This window comes from Hyla sarda, unplaced genomic scaffold, assembly GCF_029499605.1.
Source record: "Hyla sarda isolate aHylSar1 unplaced genomic scaffold, aHylSar1.hap1 scaffold_1988, whole genome shotgun sequence".
Classification (NCBI taxonomy): domain Eukaryota; kingdom Metazoa; phylum Chordata; class Amphibia; order Anura; family Hylidae; genus Hyla; species Hyla sarda.
Genome location: NW_026608647.1, coordinates 1,690 through 23,373, shown reverse-complemented (window position 1 = coordinate 23,373; position 21,684 = coordinate 1,690). Strand labels below are relative to the sequence as shown.

At 44.7% G+C, this 21,684-nt stretch overlaps 1 protein-coding gene across 1 annotated transcript in view; it reads right to left on the bottom strand.

The window, feature by feature from the left end:
- The window catches only part of LOC130317323 (kinesin-like protein KIF14), a gene marked incomplete at its 5' end in the record, with an annotated part of 36,267 nt that extends 14,859 nt beyond the window's left edge, over nt 1-21,408 (bottom strand). The window contains 6 exons of the mRNA XM_056552831.1: nt 7,531-7,616; nt 7,721-7,856; nt 16,164-16,257; nt 18,035-18,143; nt 18,215-18,313; nt 21,261-21,408. Of these exons, the coding sequence (XP_056408806.1) occupies nt 7,531-7,616; nt 7,721-7,856; nt 16,164-16,257; nt 18,035-18,143; nt 18,215-18,313; nt 21,261-21,408 (672 nt within the window). The remainder of the gene's footprint in view (nt 1-7,530; nt 7,617-7,720; nt 7,857-16,163; nt 16,258-18,034; nt 18,144-18,214; nt 18,314-21,260) is intronic.
- Between the last annotated feature and the right edge of the window lie 276 nt (nt 21,409-21,684).

Sequence of the window (21,684 nt, the reverse complement as noted above, 5' to 3'; positions counted from 1 at the left end):
GGACAACAGTTGTTTCCGTGATTCCTTACTTGGACAACCTCCTGATCAGAGCTCCAGCCATGGCCCAGATCCTGGAGAGTCTTAGTCTCAACCTCCAGACCTTTTCTCACTTTGGTTGGATGGTCAATCGGGACAAGTCCAACCGCTCTCCTGGGGCTCCAGTTCGACGCAGCCTCTGCCCGCTTTAGACTCCGCCGAACAATCGGCTGACTATTATCTAGAGTCCGATGACTTCAGTGCCCTGCTCCAGTTTCCATTCGCTTTTGCATGGATGTCCTGGGTCGGTTGGTGGCGGCCGTGGAGGCCGTGCCATTTTCCCAGTTCCATCACAGACCTCTTCAACTGGCGATTCTCTTCCGGTGGGACAGGTCTCCATTGTCTCTCGACCATAAGATCGTTCTCTCTTGACAGTCTTGTCGGTCCCTTCTATAGTGGCTTTGTTTCCCCCCCCCTTTTTTCAGGGGCACTCCTTCCTGCTCCTCCCTGCCAGTCTGTCGGACTGGGGAGGTGTTTTCAGGGACCGGCCAGTCTGGGGCCTTGGTCCCCCGAGAAGCCCATTTCCCCTTCAACATGTTGAGGCCTAGGGCAATTCTTTCTTTGCTTGCTTTTTGGGAAATTCCCTTCCGGGCGGAACTCAGGTTTCTGGCCATCTCAGCTATCTTCATTCCGGGCATCTCTGGGATGTGGTCTTCTCCGCCGCTCCTCAGTCGTCCAAGGCGAGTGGTCCCCACATCCCCTAGGGTGCTCCAGGCATGGACCTCTGCTCGTCCCACCACAACCAAAGCGTTCCTCTCTCTTGGTCGGGCTTTGCCCTACCTTATCTGTTTGCTCCCCTTCCTCTCTTTTCGGGGTCCTGAGGAAACTCACAGTAGGGCGTTACCGCCATTCTCGTGGCCCAGCCTGGCCCCAGCAGGCGTGGTATGTCATCATGGTCGGGCTCCTGAACGACTTAACGTTGCGCCTTCCCTATCGTCCAGACCTCCTATCTCAGGTCTCCTGTGCCACCCCTATTTACCGTCTCTGCTTTTGATGGTGTGGCAGTTGAGCCAGCACTATGCTGAGCGCTCACAAGCCTTCCTCGGCAAGATTTACCACCATAACTGGCGGTCTTATTTTTGTTGGTGTGAAACTCAGCCTTTTTCTCCGGTCGTGGTTTTCCTTTCCCGACCCCTTTCCCTTTCCAGTCGGGGCTGGCCCAAGGGTTGACTTTTAGCTCCCTTAAGGGTCAAAGATTCGGCCCTTTCCATTCTTTTTCTACGTCCTCTGGCGTTCAATTATCATGTCCGAACCTGGTTCAGGGAGTGGCACAAGCTGTCCTCCTTATCAGTCCCCTTCTTTCCCTTGGGACTTACACTTGGTTTTAGGTGCCCTGCAAGGCGCCCCTTTTGAACCTCTCGGGGACATTTCTCTTTGCCCCCTTCCCCGGAAGGTGGTGTTCCTTATTGCTCTTACCTCTGTTAGGTGGGTGTCAGAGCTGGTAGCTCTCTCCTGATGTTCTATCTTCCTGGTTGTATACCAGGACAAGTTGTTTTCCGTCCAGGTCCGTCCTTCTTACCCGAGATTGTTTTGATGTTTTCATCTCAAGGAGGACATCATCCTACCGTCCTTTTGTCCGTCCCCTTCTCATCCCTGGAAGCGTTTGTTCCACAACCTGGTTGTGGTGAGGGCTGTTCGGTCTCATCTCTCGGTCACTCTTTCCTTTCGGCAGTGTGACTCCCTTTTTTGTTTTTCCGGAAGGTCATCGTACAGGACAACCTGCTTCTACGGCCACCATTTTTCGGTTGATCTGGTCTGCTATTTCAGGAGTTTACCGCTGCAAGGGGAAGATCCCACCCTTCAGGGTTTTGGCTCATTCCACCCGTTTTTTGGGGCATCCTGGGCCTTCCGCTATGGCCTTGCAGTTCTGTAAGGCGTCCTCGTGGTCGTCTTTGCACACTTTCTCAAGGTACTACCAGATTCATACCTTCGCATCAGCTGATTCTACTCTGGGCCGTAAGACGTTGCAGGCGGCGGTGGTCCAACAGTCTACCTGTCTGATTCCTTACCCACCCAAGGGACGGCTTTGGTACGTCCCATGGTCTGTGTCCCCCAATGGAGCCGATAGCGAAAAGGAGATTTTTATGCTTACCGTAAAATCTTTCTCGAAGGATCCATTGGGGGGGGGGGGGGCACACAGCTCCCACCGTTTTTTCTGGTGTTCCTATTTCAGTTATCCGTCTGAACGTGTGTTCAGTTGCCTTTTCTTCTGTTTGCTCGGACAGTTTGTGGTTTTCTCTTGACCTGTCTGTCTTCTCCTATTGCTCTGGGACTAAAACTGATTAGCTCAGTGGCCTGGAGGCGGGTATATCCTGCTGGGAGGAGCAGACTTTTCTTGTTGCCATAGTGTCAAGCCTCCTACTGACTGCAGCATACACCCATGGTCTGGGTCCCCCAATGGATCCTTCGAGAAAGAGATTTTACAGTAAGCAGAAAAATCTCCTTTTTCAAATCAACTGGTGCCTGAGGCTAAGTTTCCACTGTATTTTTTTCCTGCATTTTTTTTGTGTGACTTTTTTCTGGTGTTTTTGCATTTGAGTGGAAATTGCATTTTTGGTCCCTTTGGCGTTTTTTTTTTTTTCAAAATTTGTTGGGTACCAAAATTAAAATATAGAAGTGACACAGGTGATCTGTCAATTAGTACAGGTACTACTACTCCCATCATGAACAGTGTGTCATGCTGGGAGTAGTAGTACTACCTAAAAAAAAGTGGAAAAAAAAAAACACTACATTTTTAAAATTGTCAGCTACATTTTTAGTTCCCTGCCCACCCACATAAATTGATTCCTGTTTATTTGAACAAAATTTTTATACATTTTTAAAGATAAATTTTGTTCAATACAATTTTTTCCATCACTACTGTATACTTTTTAAATTATATTAAAAAAAAGGTATCTCCACTTTTTGGATTGCTAAAGTCCAAAAAAGAATAAAAACAGCCTGCAAAAATGCCAAAGTTAAAAACCCACATGTTGTTGTGAGAAAAAAGCCATGATTTCAGGGGAAAAAAGCCATAGGCTCATGCTTTGCAAAACCGCCAAGGAAATTTAGCGATTTCTCATCAATGATTTACAGCTAACATCTGGCCGCAGTGTTTTTTGGCCAAAAAAGCCATGCGACAAAATTTGCATTTTTATTGGTGTCCCCCCCACAATTACTTCTATTAAATAAATTCTTAATCCTTACAGTACTTATTAGCTGCTGTATAAAACAGAAATTTGTGAAGTTATTTTCCGTCTGACAACAGTGCTCTATGTTGACACCCCTGTCAGAGTCAGGAACTGTCCAGATTAGATTCATATCCCCATAGAAAACCTCTCCTGCTCTAGAGAGTTCCTGACACGGACAGAGGTGTCACTAGAGAGCACAAAAGAACTTCTCAAATTTCTATGTAGTATATCTGCAGCATACAGCAGCTGATAAGTACTAGAAGGATTAAGATTTTTTAATAGAAGTTATTTACAAATCTGTTTAACTTTCTTGCACCAGTTCATTTGAAAAAAAAAAATTTCCCCACCGGAGTTCCCCTTTAACAGCACTTACAGCACCACCCCCGTTACATTTTTTTTTCTTGGATATTGCAGCTTTGTGCCAGTGATATACATCACTGTTGATGCAAAAAGTTATGCAAGTGTATTTATAACAGATTGTAAAGAGCACAGTGCATATTATAATGAATTTCAGGGGGCACATGTAGTATAACGTTTTTAAAGTTTTCAAATGTGCGGCTACTCTTACATATTACAGTAATATATGTTGTTCTGACTGGGGACAAAGTCAATGAGAATTAATTGGGTCAGCACAATAAAAATTTTTGCTGCAGTTATAAATTTTAGGTGTTGGGTGGTGGGTGAAACATTCCTGGACTTTTACTGATACATAAGTGAATTAGAGGGTTTTTTCCCTCCTGGCAGCTGGTCCGAGGCCACTGAAGCTCTAATCTCACCTTCACAGACCATCCTCACTGTGCCCTCTATGTACTACCCAAATCACTTGTAAATGGCTTTCTGTGACAGGCGTATTGTGCAGTATCAGTAAGCCATAGCACACAAAACACTAAAGTGAAGAATAAAAAAAAATATCTTTGCTTCTAAAATTAAAATATAACCTAGACAAAAAAAAATGTTGGTTGGGAGCTCTACATAAAACAAAACCCAAACCGAGGATACTGTTATATACATGTGTCAAAAACATCAAGAAAAAACAAAAAACTGTTACAGTCCTGCTAGGGTGAGGTTAAGAGAGAAGATCAGGAAGAAACATTTGTAATTAGAAAATATGTCCAATAAATTTAAGTTTATTATACACTTACAATATAATATCTTCTGCATTGCCCTTGCATCAAACATAGGATAGTAAATGAAATATTACTAAAAAGTATTACTAAAAGGTAAATTAAAAATTGTACAGGAGATTACTTCCTATTGGCATAAGGTCTCACTAGAAGGGCTGGAGATGTGAATTTAAAGTCCTTCCACCATATGTAGTAACAGGATGATGTCTTTTCACTATAATGTTTGATTACTCGCGATGTGGCAGCGTTATTGCAATGCAATGGGTCGGTCAGCGCCGTGCCGTATTACAGACAGGAGATTAAAATCAGTGGGTGCTGGCAGGTGCGCTCAGCAGCGCTGTTGTCCCCCTAATTTAGTCCCACTGTACCCTGATGGCGCAGGGCTGCGTGCAATGATGATCTTGAGTGGGATGGGGATCAGATGTAAATGCCGGGCAGGTGCGCTATGCAGCACTGGAGTCCCTCTGTTGCGGTCCCACTTAACATGGTGGCACAGGGATATTGTGACAATAGTTCCAGATGGGGTAGGAGTTTGGCACCAGGTGCCTCTTACCAGTATTGCCAGTATCGAGTAAGTCTCCTCGGGGTAAGCTTCTATGTTGGCTGGACAGCGGAGTAGAAGATGCTTTGTGGAGCGCACACTGCACTTCTTTCGTGGTGGGGATTGAAGTGGTGTATATCCTCCTGATTATGCCAGAGATGAAATGCAACTATGTATAAACTGGGCTGGACGCTTTCGGGGAGCCAGGTTCCCTTTTTCAATAGCTGATGGTGTTAGCTGTAGTGATACACCTAACACCATCAGCTATTGAAAAGGGGGATATGGCTCCCCGAAACGAGTCTAGCCCAGTATATATATTAAATTTTTTTGCATTTCATCTCTAGCATAATCAGGAGGATATACACCACTTCAATCCCCACCGTGAAAGAAGCGGAGCGTGCGCTCCACAAAGCATCTTCTACTCCATTGGCCAGCAAACATAGAAGCTTACCCTTAGGAGTCTTACTCTATATCGGCAATACTAGTAAGAGGCACCTGGTGCCAAACTCCTACCCCACCTGGGACTATTGTCACAATATCCCTGTGCCACCATGATAAAAGTGGGACCGCCATAGGAGGACTCCAGTACTGCATAGCGCACCTGCCCGACACTTGCATCCGATCCCCATCGCACTCAAGATCATCATTGCACGTAGCCCTGAGCCTTCAGGGTACAGTGGGACTAAATTATGGGGACTACAGCACTGCTGAGCGCACCTGCCGACACCCACTGACTATAATCTCCTGTCTGTAATACGGCAAGGCGCTGATCGACCCATTGCATTGCAATAACACTGCCACATCGCGAGTAATCAAACATTATAGTGAAAAGACATCATCCTGTTACTACATATGGTGGAAGGACTTTAAATTGACATCTCCAGCTCTTCTAGTGAGACCTTATGCCAATGGGAAGGAATATCCCATACAATTAATAATTTAACTTATGTCTGATGCAAGGGCCCTGCAGAAGACATTATATTGTACTTTAAGTGTATAATAAACTCATTTATTGGACATTTTCTCTTTTTTTTCCTGACCTCTCTTAACCTCAACCTAGCAGGACTGTTAACATTTTTTGGTCTTTCTTAAAATATAAACTATTTAAAGACTTATGTTCTTGAATAAACATCTTCAGTAAGGATTTATTTTTAGGCCTCTTTTTTGCCTTCTTATCTGTCAATAAGTTTTCAAATTAAGTCGTTGTGACTATTTCCTGCTTACGTATCTTTGTACATAGAGCTTTTCGGACCAAACAAACCAACTGGCTGTAGTTGACAACTAAATGACAACATTGCCACCTGCAGACAAGAGCGGGGTATTAAACCTACTAAATTAGAGTAAGAGTCACTTCATACAATTGCTTTTCATTGCAGATCCAGATCTAATTGTAGCCAAATGACATCAAGATACCAACTTATACAAACCCTGATTTAGATCAAAAGTTTGCCAACATACATTTAAACACCTTAACAGTTTGTTCTCTAAAGCAGGTTTTGTGCCTACCCTGCAAGTTTTAAAGGCCTCAAAAAATAGTCAGAATTTTTTGTGCTTACAGCTTTTTTTTTGCAGTTTTTGTGATATTTTTCCAAAAGCATGCACTGATGTGTGTTTCTATAGTTTTTCATTATTTTTGTGTTATCTTTCCCATACGGCATCCAATTTAGGACATAGTCAATCGTCAGCCGTAACTCTGTCCCCCTTCAGGTGAAACGAAGTCCCACCTCCTCCCGTTATCCTTGAGCCACAACTCCCTCCTCCCTGTTCCGAAATCCCCCGTCCAAAACACAGTTATCCCTCAGATGAAGCTTTCTGCTGCAAAGCAGAGCCAACTCTGCACAGCATGTAAAGCAGAGTCGAAACTGGGAAACTTTCACGTGTAATACAGACACTACATGTCCTACAGAGTCTGTATAGGAGAGAAGACACTGACGCTGCTCTGCAACATGGCAGGAAGGTTTTTCGTCTGCGGGATGATGGAGTTTCGGATGAGGGAGTTGAGGCTGATGCCTGGCGGAGATTGGTGTGAGGCAGGACGCCATTTTGCCTGACGATGTCCTAAAATGGACACCACATTCCCATTATGTTATTAGTTATGACATAAAATTAAAGTATATGAAAAAAATTCCACTAGCTGGTTGAAAAGCATGCTGTATTTGTGAAAAATAAAATCAAAATATATGATCACCCCTTGTATTACCGACAAACCTGATGTCATACCCATATACGTGTAGATGACCGGGATGTAGAGCCCTGCATCAGGATTGGGTATTCCTTTCTAGGTGGTTCAGTTATGCCGCTATGATGGCAAGTAAGAAGTACCACCCTTCAGCTTGTTAACAGTAAACAAGTGTCACCCTGCTGTCAAAATATTTCATGGTTATTTTCTGTGAGACTTAATGGAAGACAAAGCAACATATGTGGAAACCCATTAAAGCATGGATACCTTCTATACACACAATTGCAGCATAATCTGGCCCCACCAAAACAAAACTCCTCTCTTGCTACTGCTTGATGTGCTTGTACAATGAGGAATGGGTGGCAAGGGGAGCATTAAGAAGCCAAGGGCAACGTTTTTTGATACAGAGTAAGAGGAGAAAAAAAATGGGTGTAAGGGGTGTAAGATCGATAGCATATGTGATCAGAAAACTATACTTGCCTTTTTGGAGATGGTTGTTTAATTTCTCCTTCCCAAGTATCAGCAGGGTCATAAAAAAGGTCATCTCCACTACTGTCTAAGAGCCCCTGCACAAAGAAAGGTATCCTTTTACAAAGCACGTATGTCATAAAAATGAAGTTATACTAGATATAGATATTTATATATCTATGTTACCAAGCGGCAAACTTACATTGTACAACTCTCTCATGCCTTCCAGCTTCTCTTCAAACTTTTCTAGGCTCCACATAGTAGAAATACCCAAATTGGTATTGGAAACTTTTATATACACAGCCTTTTCTTCTCCATTCAGAGCTGGTAGGTCATACCTGAGAAAAAAAAAAAATATTGAGATTAGGGATGAGTGAATCGAATCTGATGAATCCGAGTTAGTTAAGAATTTCAGGAAAAATTGGATTTTAATCGTGCAAGTCGCTTCATTAAACTCCATATAGTGCGGTCCAGGCTCCAGGACATCTAAAATGGCGGATCCACATGTGAGGACATGGGGCAAGGAATCCTAGGAAGGCAGGAACAAGGGTAGGTGGGATGACCCTGAATCAAATGCAGTCTAATCAGCAGCCAGCCACCCCTGTGATGTCACAGCCCTATATAAATCGGCAGCCATCTTGCGGCCAGTCATTTCAGCCTTTTATTGGAGAGAGACACAGAGGGACAGACAACGCTGTGCGTTGCACAGAAAAGCATTTTTTCCAGCAGCATTTCAACTCAGAGTCACATCAGTGTTCTATTACAGAGAGGGACAGAGAGCAGTGGGTTGCACAGAGCAGCAGTGATTCACCTCAAGCCCAAATCCTGCCTAGAAGCACTGATAGGGAAGGGAGTGAGATTGAGAGACAGAGGGAGACCTGTATCAAAGATTTTACCCCTGTTTTGTGTGTATTTTTTTGCGCAAAATTTTGCGCAAGCCCTTTTTTTTTGCGCATTTTTTTGCGCACGTTTTGGTAGAGCATGTCCTCCAGATGTGGCTGAATCAGGGTACCTTGGAGTGACATCTATAGTACACATGGATTTATTATTACCTGCGTTCTTTTCCTTTGCACTAAAAATTTTGACGCAAGTGCTTCTTTTTCCCCATAAATATAAGCCAACTTTAACTGCACGTAGCTTTCTGAAGGAAAGTTCTACTAAGGAACCACCAGAATGTTATAACTTTCCTATCTCAATTCCTCATTTGGTTTGCTTTATATTGCTTTTTACTCCTTGGTTATTCCAAAGCACTTTTAAAATAATTTGCATATAGAATATTTGTTTACAGTTCATTTATTTATTAGATCACTTGTATATTGGTTTTGTTATTTTATGATCCAACAATTTAATACATTTACATAGGAAATGTTTGATATCTTACTTATCATTGAACAAGCTCCGTCACATTAAAATAGCTTTGTAATCCACTTAACCCTGTAGATCATTCTCCTTTTATTTTTACAATTTACTGCTTTCCGTTATACTTTTCCCCAGCGCCCGGTAAGATGGTGGCTATCACCCCCCCCTCCAGCGATCGCTGCTATCAGCTAGTCAAATCTGACTAGCTGATAGCAGCGTTTCGCTATGAGAATACTTAGCAGCACGGTGTGCGAGTCCGGATCACGGGGATCGGGACACACACCGCTCTGCTAAGTGTCCCTTACCCGTATCCCAGCGTCACTTACCCGGCCATGCGGTGTCATGAGCAGTCCCGGTGCGAGCGGCGTCCTCCAGGCGGTCCCGGGGGTGGTGCTTCCCGGCGGTGAGTTTGCAGCAGGGCGGCATCTTCATTGGCAGCAGTGAGATCGCCGTAAAGCGATCTCACTGCTGCCTCTGGGAGTTTCAAAACTGCCATTCCCAGCATGCCCAGACAGCCTTTGGCTTTCTGGGCATGCTGGGAGTTGTAGTTTTGCAACATCTGGAGGGCCACAGTTTGGAGACCACTGTATAATGGTCTCCAATCTGTGCTCTTCCAGATGTTCCAAAATTACAAATTTCAGCATGCCCACTCTGTCGAGGCATGCTGGGAGTTGTAGTTCTGTAACATCTGTAAGACCACAGATTGGAGACCATTATACAGTGGTCTACAAACTGTGGACCTTCAGCTGTTGCAAAACTACAACTCCCAGCATGCCCAGACTGCCCAAGCATGCTGGGAGTTGTAGTTCGTCAACTTCTGACCCTTCAGATATTGCCGAAATACAACTTCCAGCATGTCTGCCCATGCTGGGAATTATAGTTTTGCAACAGCCGGAGGCACACTAGTTGGGAAACATTGTTCGTTTCCTAACTCTTTTTCCCAACCCGTGTGCCTCCAGCTGTGCCTCCAAACTATAACGCACAGCTGGAGGCACACGGGTTGGGAAAAAGAGTTAGGAAACGAACAATTGAAGTTGTGCAACAGCTGGAGGCACACTGGTTTGGAAACACTAAGTTAAGTAAAAAACTTTCAAGTGTTTTGCAACCAGTGTGCCTTCAGCTGTTGCATAACTACAACCCTCAGCAGGCACGGACTGCCAAAGGGCATGCTGGGAGTTGTAGCAGTATGCCTCTAGCTGTTGCATAACTACAAGTTCCAGCATGTCCTTCTGCTGTCACTGCATGCTGAGATTTGAAGTTTTTGCAACAGCTGAAGGCACACTGGTTGCGAAACACTAAGTCTGTTTCCGTGTTTCGCAACCAGTGTGCCTCCAGCTGTTGCAAAACTACAACTCCCAGCATGCACGGACAGCCAAAGGGCATGCTCGGAGTTGTAGTTTTGCAACAGCTGGATGTTTCCCCCCCTCCCCCCAATGTGAATGGACAGGGTACACTCATATGGGCGGAGGTTTACAGGGAGTGCTGCAAGATTGAGATGCAGCAAACTCGCTGTCAGCTACCGCCCGTGTGACTGTACCCTAAAAACACTACCCTACACTACACTTAAATAAAATAAGTAAAAAACACTATATATACACATACCGCTACACAGCCCCCCTCCCCTCCCCAATAAATGTGAATAACATCTGGTACGGCACTGTTTCCAAAATGGAGCCTCCAGCTGTTGCAAAACAACAACTCCCAGTATTGCCGGACAGCCACTGACTGTCCAGGCATGTTGGGAGTTTTGCAACAGCTGGAGGCACCCTGTTTGGGAAACACTGGCATAGAATACCCCTATGTCCACCCCTATGCAAAACCCTAATTTAGGCCTCAAATGCGCATGGCGCTCTCACTTTGGAGCCCTGTCGTATTTCAAGGCAACATTTTAGGGTCACATATGGGGTATCGCCGTACTCGGGAGAAATTGCCTTACAGATTTTGGGGGGCTTTTTCTCCTTTTACCCATTATGAAAAGGAACAGTTGGAGTCTACACCAGTATGTTAGTGTATAAAAATAAAATTATTTACACTGACATGCAGGTGTTGCCGCATACTTTACATTTTCACAAGAGGTAAATGGGAAAAAAAGATCCCCATTTTTTGGGACACAATTTAGCCAGAGTACGGAGATACCACATATGTGGGCGCAAAGTGCTCTGCAGGCGCACAACAAGGCCCAGAAGGTAGAGTGCACCATGTACATTTGAGGTGATTTGCACAGGGGTGTCACAGATGTTAAATGAGGAAGGACATTGGTATAATTGATGTGTTATAATTGGGTGCAAAAAGTGGTATTATTGTGAGATTAAAACTCTACATAATGAAGGAAAAAAAATTCTAAAACTAATAACGAGGACACAATTACTGTTTAGGTGCAGATACGCTGCAGACAAAGCTCCTACTAAATAGAGCTGCGGTGTAAATTTATGCTCTGAGGAGAATTCTAAATTTAAACGCAATTCAAGAAAGTAGCTGCACAAGAATGATAAATTTAACGCAGCTGCACCAAATTTAGACAACAGGCAGAGGGGTAAAAAACTTCTATTATACACTGGAAATGATACATGTCCCCCAGAGTGCGCAGTTTTAAGTGTAGTACACAGCGACTTTGTGCTGCAGCACTGGTGTGTACTGCTGGTGTTGTGCACAAATACTTTAAGCGTACTGTAGCGCATTGTCCTCCCCTCCCTCATAAGTGCATATCACATATGTACACCTAAGTGGTGTACTATTTTGTTGCTGTTAAAGTCTCAAGGGCCTAGATACTGTGAAAGGCCAGCCAAAAGTACACACCTGCTGGTGTTTTACACAAATACTGTTTTATGCGTAGTGGAGCGTATTGTACTCCCCTCATATACGCACTAAGTATGTCAGGCAGAGTAGTGCCAGGACATCCACATAGGAGTGGAAGACGCCTAAATTGATCAGGCAGAGGTCGCAGCAGACTAGGGGCGAGTGGCAGCAGGAGTCGCAGCGAGAGACTTGAGCTCCCGTATCACCTAGCGGTCGTGTCTCCACCAGCAACCCATCTGCTGGCATCAATTGGTTAACACTGTCATCCACTTCATCACAAGTGACATCTGATACCCCCAGTCAACAGTAGTTAGGTTCCTCAGACACAACCCTCAGTTGGTATGGCCCGGGAGCAGTCCCTGTCCTCCCATTGCCTTTGTCCTATGCTGTTCCCTCCCCCCACAGAAGTATCTTATGCTGTGGGTTCAGCTCCACTATTTAGTGAGGAAGATCTAGAGGATAATCAGCAGCTACTGCCCAGCCAAGAAGTGGAGGAGACATCTGCCGCTTCCTCCGCTAGGTGGGCAAGTAGTGATGAGGAGAGTGGGAGAGTGGCATGGGAAGTGGTGCTGCGAGCATACAGGTACCTGAAGCAGACACTTGAGGAGGACATCAGTGACATGCAGACATAACTATGATTAAGCTGATTGCTTTTGGGAGAAGGGTGCAGAAGGGGCTTCAGCATCAGGTGATGAGAGTTGCAGGTTGCCAGTGATGCAGCAGCTGAGCCAGTAAGGTGGTTGCATGGTTGGCAGTCAGCATGGTGGCAGAAGAGGAAAGTCTGGAGATCATCTGCTTTGCGGCAGCCTACCTTCCCGGGAGGTAGTGAAACAGGGGTTCCTGGAGTCGGCGGCAGTAGCAGTCAATTAGTGCGGACTATTGGTGGAAAAATCAGCTATTCGGCAGTGTGGCAGTTTTTCTCTAAGCATCTGGAGTCCTAATGTTGGCACCACGACCCTGCGTCAACATAAGCTGCGCCACCATAAAGCTGCCTGGAAGAACCATGGCTCCAATGTGGTGGTCCAGCCTGCTGCATCCCCCAGTGGAACGCCGCTCCCTTTTTCAGCCAGCCAAGGCTCCACCACCTCAGCCAAAGGGAGCTGTGTGTCATACCCATCTTCTGTCGCTCCAGATGCTCCTGCTCCTCCAACTTCGAGCCAGTCATTCTGCCAGCAATCCATCGGCGAAGCCATGTCCAAGAGACAACAGTATGCATCCACTTATCCAACGGCGCAGAAGCTGAATGTGCTCCTGTAGAAGTTGCTGGTGCTGCAGTCCCTCTCCATTCAAGTGGTTGACTCTGCACATTTCAGAGTAGGCAGATTTGTGCCGAGGTGAAGAGTCCCAAGCAGTCATTTCTTTGCGAAGGAGGAAGTACCAGCCCGGCACAATTTTGTGGAACAGAAGGAGGGCCAGTCCTTGAGCCTGTCTGTGTGTACCAAAGTGCACAGCAGCGCCGACATGTGGAGCTGTAACTAGGGTCAAGGACAATACATGCCACAACAGCACAGCCACAACAGCAACTTAGACAGGTCACGCCGCTTCTGCCTCAACGCTCTCAGGCAGTTGGTCCTCAGGCCGTTGGTTCGGCATTTAAAAAATATCAGCCAATCGCTGGCCCGAACCAGCACAGCAGCGATTGGCTGACATTTTTTTTAAAGACATTTTACCGCCACCAGCGGCAGAGACTTGATACCCGGACTTATACGTCCCCCCTCTGATTGTCTCACTCGATATTACGGACAGCCAATCAGAATCTAGCCCAGTATCCCCATGCCCATGTTTGGATGACATCCCCACACGAACTTTCCCCTATGACAGCGTAACTGTACACAGTCATGTACGGCACCTTCCTGATTGGTCACCTTAATACCATCTCACAGCGAGCGACCAATCAGCTTCAAGAGGCTCGTCTCCATTCAGTACCTGCCGCAGCAACCCAGTACAGCGATGACCGCCTCCGCCCACTGCCTCTCGATTGGTCCCACAGACACCGGCAGTTCTCTGATTGGTCGCCACTACGGAAATTTCTCGCGGTTAGGTTTCAACACCTAAATACTCCTGTAAAAGACTATACCTATGCATTTTTTCATGCGATTTTATTGAAAATGTTTTACTATGTAGGTCTCCATTGCCCAGTCCATACCTGGGCCCAGCATCCAACCCATACGACGTCACCAACTCACCTGGTTTTGGCGCCATTTTTTCCTGTATTTAAACTCTCATACCTGTCACCTTGCCATACAGCAACTACCTGCAATTCATAAAGGGAGCTGTGACTCCCGAAACGAGTCTTGCTTTATTTAATTTATTTTCTTAGATTTTTTTATGCTGTAAAAATAATTTTAATTTACTTTATACCAATACCCACAACTTTGGGTTACTTCCTTGGGAGCGCCACTGCAGCTTTTTTCTACATTTCTGCATTCTACATACGGACCCACCCCTGGGCTCCATCCTCACGCTGCAGGCCTGCATACCAAGCTACCATCACCGGCAAGGGATACGCTACCCCCCACCCGGGTACCTACCTACACCGGCTAGAGACCTACACCACACCCGATGCCACCTCCACTTTTTTCCGTTATATACTGCCAGACAAACCATGGCAGTACGCAGTGGAGATGAAGACAGGGAGTCCCTCCGAGTCCTTTGCGCAAGTGGCACAATGCATGTTCACTTGTTTGCGTAGTGACAGACGAATTGTCACCATTCAGCAGCGGGATGACTTCTGGCTCTCCACCTTATTGGACCCCCACTACCGGCACAAAATGGGGGCTTTTTTATTTTATTTTTTTAAACACCCACTGAGAGGGAGAACAAACTGACCTACTACAGAGACATCCTACGTAGTCAGTTGGCTGATGCCTATCTGCGCCACAGTCCATCCTCTCTGGGGGCTCTCTGCACCCAACGTCCACTGCCATGGCTGCTGGGGGGGGGGTGGCAGGAGCAGTACCAACCCCATCAGCAGCAGCCTGAGTCTACAGTCACTGATGAGTAGCTTTCTTCACCCGCATTGTGAAGCAACTCATCAGCAGCAGGTAGATCTGGAGCAGGACCTGAACCAGCAGGTGGTGGCATACCTTGACATGAGCATGTCAACACACCTTAAAGATCCGCTAAACTTCTGGGCAGCCAAACTTGATTTGTGGCCCCAACTAGCAGAGTTTGCCCTGGAAAAGCTGTTCTGCCCGGCCAGTAGTGTGTCATCAGAGCGGCTGTTTAGTGCGGAGGGGGCCATAGTAACCCCAAGGAGAACTCATCTGGCCATGAAAAATGTGAAGAGACTGACCTTTGTGAAGATGAATCAGGCATGGATCAGCCAGAATTTCCACCCACCAATGCCTGATGCACCGGAGTAGATTGATCATGGTGCCACACCAACACTTCACAAATATGGAAAGTGCTAAACATATTTAAGGTGCTGTTCCCCAGTTACAGAAATTCCTCCGCATCAGACCACAAGTAAGTATTGAGGATATGCATTACGTAAAACTTAAATGGGCACTGTCAGATACAAAAACCTTTTTATATGCTGTAAAGCATGCAAAAGCAATAGGTTTTGCAATTGCTTTCATTAGATCATTTTCAGTATTTCATACTGAAAAAGCCAGTCAAACAACTGCCTCCCTGCCTGCTTGGACACATACTATTCCTGCTGTGTCCATGAGTCATGGACACACTTCCTTGATTGACAGCTGTGAGCGCAGGGCTCAGAGTTGGAGGAAAAATCCTCCCACTGTCAGCTTGTGTCCCGCTACTGTCAGTGAGGACAAGCTGGGAGTTGTAGTTTTGCTAATGCTAGGGGAGATGTGAGCAGACAGCATACTGAGGGAGGGGGTGGAGACCTGCACAGTGAGGCCATGCCCCCTCCCTTTGAGAGTAATTCAGACTAGTGAGCTAAAAGGAAAGTGTAATAAAAAAAAAAATAAAGGTGCTAGACACATAAAAATTAGATGTACTTAGTCAGGATTAGGTACTGAGTGATATATTTAAAAAATGTTTTTGTTGGATCTGATGGGTACGCTCTAACTTTTAATAATATGCTTACGATAAAATATATATTTTTTTAATCAAACAAAGGAAAGGTGTGCAAAAAAAACACCATGTGCCACCTACACCACCAAATATTGCTGTGATGCAAAGACCTCTAAAAAGGTGGAAGGGAACAACGTATGGTCCATTGTAACCGGTGGGGGTAAAAACTTCCTCTGTTAGGCCCTACTCTCATATTATTAATTCCCTTCTTGGCAAGTGTTACTCGCCCTAAAAAGGATGGCCCAACGCAGGAACGTTTCCCTATTGAGTACAGCTTCCTATACTTTACATTGCACGAATCCCTCAACATACGATGGATTCGACAAACGATGACTCGTTTGGAACGAATTACACTCGTATGTTGAGGGACCACTGTATATATATTTTCAGTATCTGGCTCTAATCAGAAAAAAAAATATCTAGTTGGAACATATCCTTACATACTTTACCTAGAAAAGACCGTCTGTTTAGTCAGGCTTTTGCTTATTGTGTTTGCTTCTTGAAGACTAATAGAAAGTTGCAGAGCGGTCCACTGTTCCTGTTCTGAAAGAAAATATAGCATTACAAAAAGTTGAAAGAAAAGTATTTTTTTAGGGATGTTCAGTACTACAAAATGCCCAATTGATTGGATGTTTTGAGAATTTAAACTTTGTTGATTTTTATCTATGGAAGGGAACAACGAAAGCCATTGGTAAAAAGGTCTTCACTTTATTGGGGAAAATGATAATAAAAACGTGAAACAGGAAATCATAAGTAAAAAGCCAAGGTAACAGCACTGGACATCAAGCAGGCATGATGCGCTTCAGGTCATGTGACACTTTTATATAGAAAAAACAAAATGAAACATTTTTAGCCAGCACCTACCCAATATACGGGTGCATGCTGCTGTGGCAAGTACAAGACATGTAAAAAAAAAAAAAGAAAATAGCAGCAGCACACTTGGTCACTTTTTTTTTTTTACAAGTCTTGTACTTGCCACAGCAGCGTGCACCCGTGTATTGGGCTAGGTGCTGGCTACATTTTTGTTTCATTTTGTTTTTGCTGTGCAATATGGGGGGGGGGGGGGGGGAGTGGCTCCCTCTGTAGCCGTGCATCCCCTCCCCTATTTCACAGGAGGTGGTTTAAGGTTGTTAGTGGATCCAGCATGTCGCCCAGCCTGAGGTGAGTGAATGTTAGGGTCCCATCCTATATGAGGCCACCTCCACGTGGTGGATGGGGGACACGTTTTGATCAAAAAGTGCGCTAAGAGCCTCCATTTTGTTGACCAAGTGTGCTGCTGCCATTTTTCTTTTTTACATGTCTCATACTTGCCACAGCAGCGTACACCTGTGTATTGGGCTAGGTGCTGGCTAGATTTTTGTTTCATTTTGTTTTTGCTGTGCAATATGGGGGGGGGGGGGGGGGGGGGAGTGGCTCCCTCTGTAGCCGTGCATCCCCTCCCCTATTTCACAGGAGGTGGTTTTAGGTTGTTAGTGGATCCAGCAATCCAGCATGTCGCCCAGCCTGAGGTGAGTGAATGTTAGGGTCCCATCCTATATGAGGCCACTTTTATATGCATGATCACAGGTAGGAGGGGTTGGTTTATACGAGGTGGAACACAGGTGAGAATAAGGGGTGGGAAAAACCACATGATCATGGGGATGTGGTTTTTCCCACCCCTGATTGTCTCACCTGTGTTCCAACTCACATTAACCAACTCCTCCTACCTGTTATATGCATTTGAGAAAGGGTCACATGACCTGAAACGAGTCATGCCTGATTGACGTCCAGTGCGGTTACCTTGGCTTTTTACTTATGATGTCCTGTTCCACGATGCTTTATCAGTTTCTACAATAAAGTGAAGACTACATTTTACCGCTTACTTTCATTCTCTTCCATTGATACGGAGCTACAGCCCTGCGTTGGAGTTTGAGTAAGCGGACACTTTTTAAAAAAAAAAAATCTGGATTTTTATCTACTTTACACAAAGTTGTTTTGTTAGAAGGGTCTCCTAACCAAACTGCGGGGATTAAAGCAATCGACCCATGTTCACATGTTCAGTTCTTCTCGGAGTTTTTTTTGCAGGTTAAAACAGCGGCAGGATTTTCCGCAGTAGACCACATTCAAGTCATTGTAACCTGCTGCAGATTTTCCGCTTCAGAAATCCCACAGAAGATCCAGACTTCCGAACATACCCTATGAGTTTACTATTGCAATGGTAAGCATTTTGAATATAAAAATGCAGGTTTGTACATAAACTCTATAATAAGCAGTTGCCAAGGACCAAATCACCAATGTTGCAAAAAAAAAAAAAAAAACACTAAATATTATATTTACTTACTTTCAGATGATCTACTTTTTACTCTGTACTGTATTTTTTCCACCTGTTTAGTGATAGTGTCTTTCTCCTCTTCTAAGGCCTTTATGAATGTGTTCTGCTTTACACCCATCTGAACAAAAAGACAATTCTAAGCCAATTTAATCTCATCGGAGGTGTAATTGCACTCTTCTGAAACATTACCTGGGTGTATGACCTCGATGGAGGGAGATTAGACCTTGAGCAAAATGCATCATCCTTCTGGTTTCTCTTGAAGCTATTTCTCCGAGTCTGTTCTTCTTCCTGTCCCATAACATATTGTAGATAGTGATCCCAAGTGACAACTGCTTTGTTAGTATAATCAAACTATCTATGATGAACTAAAAATGTGCCTGTAAATTCCAATGGAGACCAAGGCACCAGCTACACACAGGGCCTTTGTATATTTAAAGAAAGATTGTCCTTCCTGTCCACAAAAGTAATCCAGGTTTGATTACTTAGTTTAAGACCATGCTCACATCACAACGATGCCTTCTGTGGCACGTTTATATTGGCAGAAGGTCCAAAAGGGATCCGATTGTATAAGAGCAAAGAAAGATACAGGCTTTTTTTTACTTTAACAGCCAAAACAGTCTGCTAATGATAAGATTTAGGTAATTTCATTATACAGTGTTTATACACTGACTCGCAGCATACCCTGTTTTTAAGTCAGTGACAAAACACATGTTTTGGACAGGACCCATACCAACTTCATAGACTACTTTGTTCAGGCCCATTGAACTTACTGGGGCCCATGTCTGTATGTGCTTTGGAACTGTCAATGCTTATGCATACAATACGTACGTACCAGAGGGCACACTTAAGATGGGAAGGTTTCCTAACCACGTTTTAATACATGAGGCCCTTTGCCCGCCCCCATAAAAGTCATCTCAATTCTTATTTTTAAAGGAGAACTGTGGCGAACATTTTTTAAGTCCCCCTGTGCCTGGGCTGCAAAAACAAACTTTAACTCCCCTTCTTACTTTCCCCAGTTGCGGGTATATCGGCGTCCCATTGCTCCTGTGCTGCTGGCTTCTGGCTTATTAGACTCAATGTCACAGTGCAGGCAGTGTATTGCTAGCCGCAGTGATGTCCTGCCTCGGCTGGTGATAGGCTGAGCGCACTGTCATGTAAGGAGCCCAGGCAGCAGCCCATCACTAGGCAGGACATCGCTGTGGCTGGCAATGCTCTACCTACCATGTGACGTTTCGAGTCTAAGCCGCCAGAACCAGCAGCACCTGAGGAACAGGATGCTGATATCTCTGCAATGGGGAAAGTAGGAAGGTGAGTGTTTATTTTTTTATGTTTTTGCAGCCCGGGCACAGGGGGACTTGAATTTACGCCGCAGTTCTCCTTTAAATGTAAAAACGAAGAGTCACTAAAGGTAACAGTATAACTAGGGTTAGGCACCTGCCCATAGGTGCCAACAAGCTTTGCCACTCAAGCTCTGTATTTACAAGACCCACTAAAGCTGGCCATAAATATTAGATGTGCCATTCTAACTGGCCTCCCTCTCCCTTCATAAGGGACAGGAAAATAAAGGATGGAGCAGGTGGATTTTCATCTTTCCTATCCTTTTGTTCCAGGGCAATAAGCTGCCACCATAGGTGTCTGCCAGCAGCTGTCTTCTAAGGTAAAACACGTGTATGGGAAAGGGAAGTGTGTGTGACAAAAATGGCCTTTAGTAGAACACTATTTGTCCTCCATATGTTTGCTGATTTTTATGTAAATGAGAATAAAACCATTCCCCTTGGAAAAATAAAGTGCTAACTGTCTTAAAAAGGCCCTTTTTCACCTTAAGGACTGAGCCCTTTTTCGCGATTCTGACCACTGTCTATTTACGAATTAATAACTCAAAAACGCTTTTACCGAATATTCTGATTCTGAGAATGTTTTTTCGTGACACTCTACTTTATTTTGGTGGTAAATTTTCGGCGTTACTTGCATCCTTTTTTGGTGAAAAATCCCAAAATTTCATGAAAATTTTGAAAATTTTGCATTTTCTAACTTTGAAGCTCTCTACTTGTAAAGAAAATGGATATTCCCAATAAATTTTATTTTTATTCACAAATGCAATATGTCTACTTTATGTTGGCATCATAAAATGGACATATTTTGGCTTTTTTTTAAATTAGGGGGCTTCAAAGAAGAGCAGCAATTTTCAAAAATTTCATGAAAATTGCTAAATCTGAAGGGACAGATGTTACAGAACTACAACTCCTAGCATGCCTGGGCAGTCCAGGCATGCTGAGAGTTGTAGTTTGGCAACATCTGGAGGGCTACCATTTGGGCACCACTGTAACAGTGGTCTCCAAACTGTGACCCTCCAGATGTTGCAAAGCTACAACTCCCAGCATGCCCAGACAGCCTTTGGCTGCAGTTTGGCCTTCCTCGTGGTTGCAACAGTAGAGATGACTTTACTTTCACTTTCATTCCCCCCCACCGTCCCCAGGCATCTTCTCCTCCAGGTACCGGCCTCCATCTTCTCCCCACGTTCCCCATGACATCCAGGGGTGGGCAGAGCGGGGGTTGCCATGGCAACCCACTGTCCTGCGCTGCCATTGGTCAGAATCAGTTCTGACCAATGGCAGGGGATAGGAGGAGATCGCAGCACTGCGACCTCACTCCTAGCCCTCAGGATGATTGGGGCTGTCACTGACAGCTCCGATAATCCCTATTTTCCAGGTGATCGGGTCACCAGAGACCTGATCAGCCCAGAATAGCAGAAAATTGCATGTCTGAATTGACTTCATACATGCGATTGAATGATTTCAGCAGGCATCCCGGTCCGGTCCCCAACCGGCTAGCGGCGGGGACCGGAATTCCCACGGGAGTATGCATACGCCCCACGTCCTTAAGGCTCGGGATGCAAGGCGTATGCATACGCCCGGCGTACTGAAGAGGTTAAAGCCAAATAAGGTTTTGATTATAATGAATTTGATAAACATATGCTACTATTGTTTTCTTTCTAAATCCATAAGGCTGCAATCATACTTAATGGCTAATTTGCAGTACCGCAACTAATTACCACAAGCATTTTTTTTTTGCCACAAATGACCGAAATTGCGGCAAAAAAATTGATATTTTACCATGATTATGCAAATAGTGACTAATGCAGCACCTGTATGATTTACACCTGGTTTTGGCTTTAAAGCTGCAGGAAAAAACAGCTTTGTGTAAGAGCACCCCAAGTATTGTTGCATTTACAAACCAGCTCTTTCTCTAGTTGTTTGATGTGATTCTCATAAAGCTTTTTCTGCTCCATCAGCTCCAACTGAGCTAATGCTTTTGCTGTTTGAAGTTCCTGCATCATTTCGGTCTGTGCCTGCAACTTGGCATCTCCAATCTCATTTTCTATCCTGCAAAGAAAATTTACTACATGAAATTGAGATTTTACACAAAAAAAAAAAAAAGCATGCCCCAGACAAGTAAAGTATAAAATTATAAAAGCCATTAACTTTAAATTGTTACTAAGCACTACAAGTCAGGGGGACTGACTGTAAAAGCTGCTCTGGACTGCAACACTAAGGTAGAGCCCCATGTAGCGCTTATGCAGCATATTTCACGCTGTGCAAAGTCTGCTGCATATTCTCTGATTAGCATACACACAGGGCTACCCAGCAGCAGCTCCACTC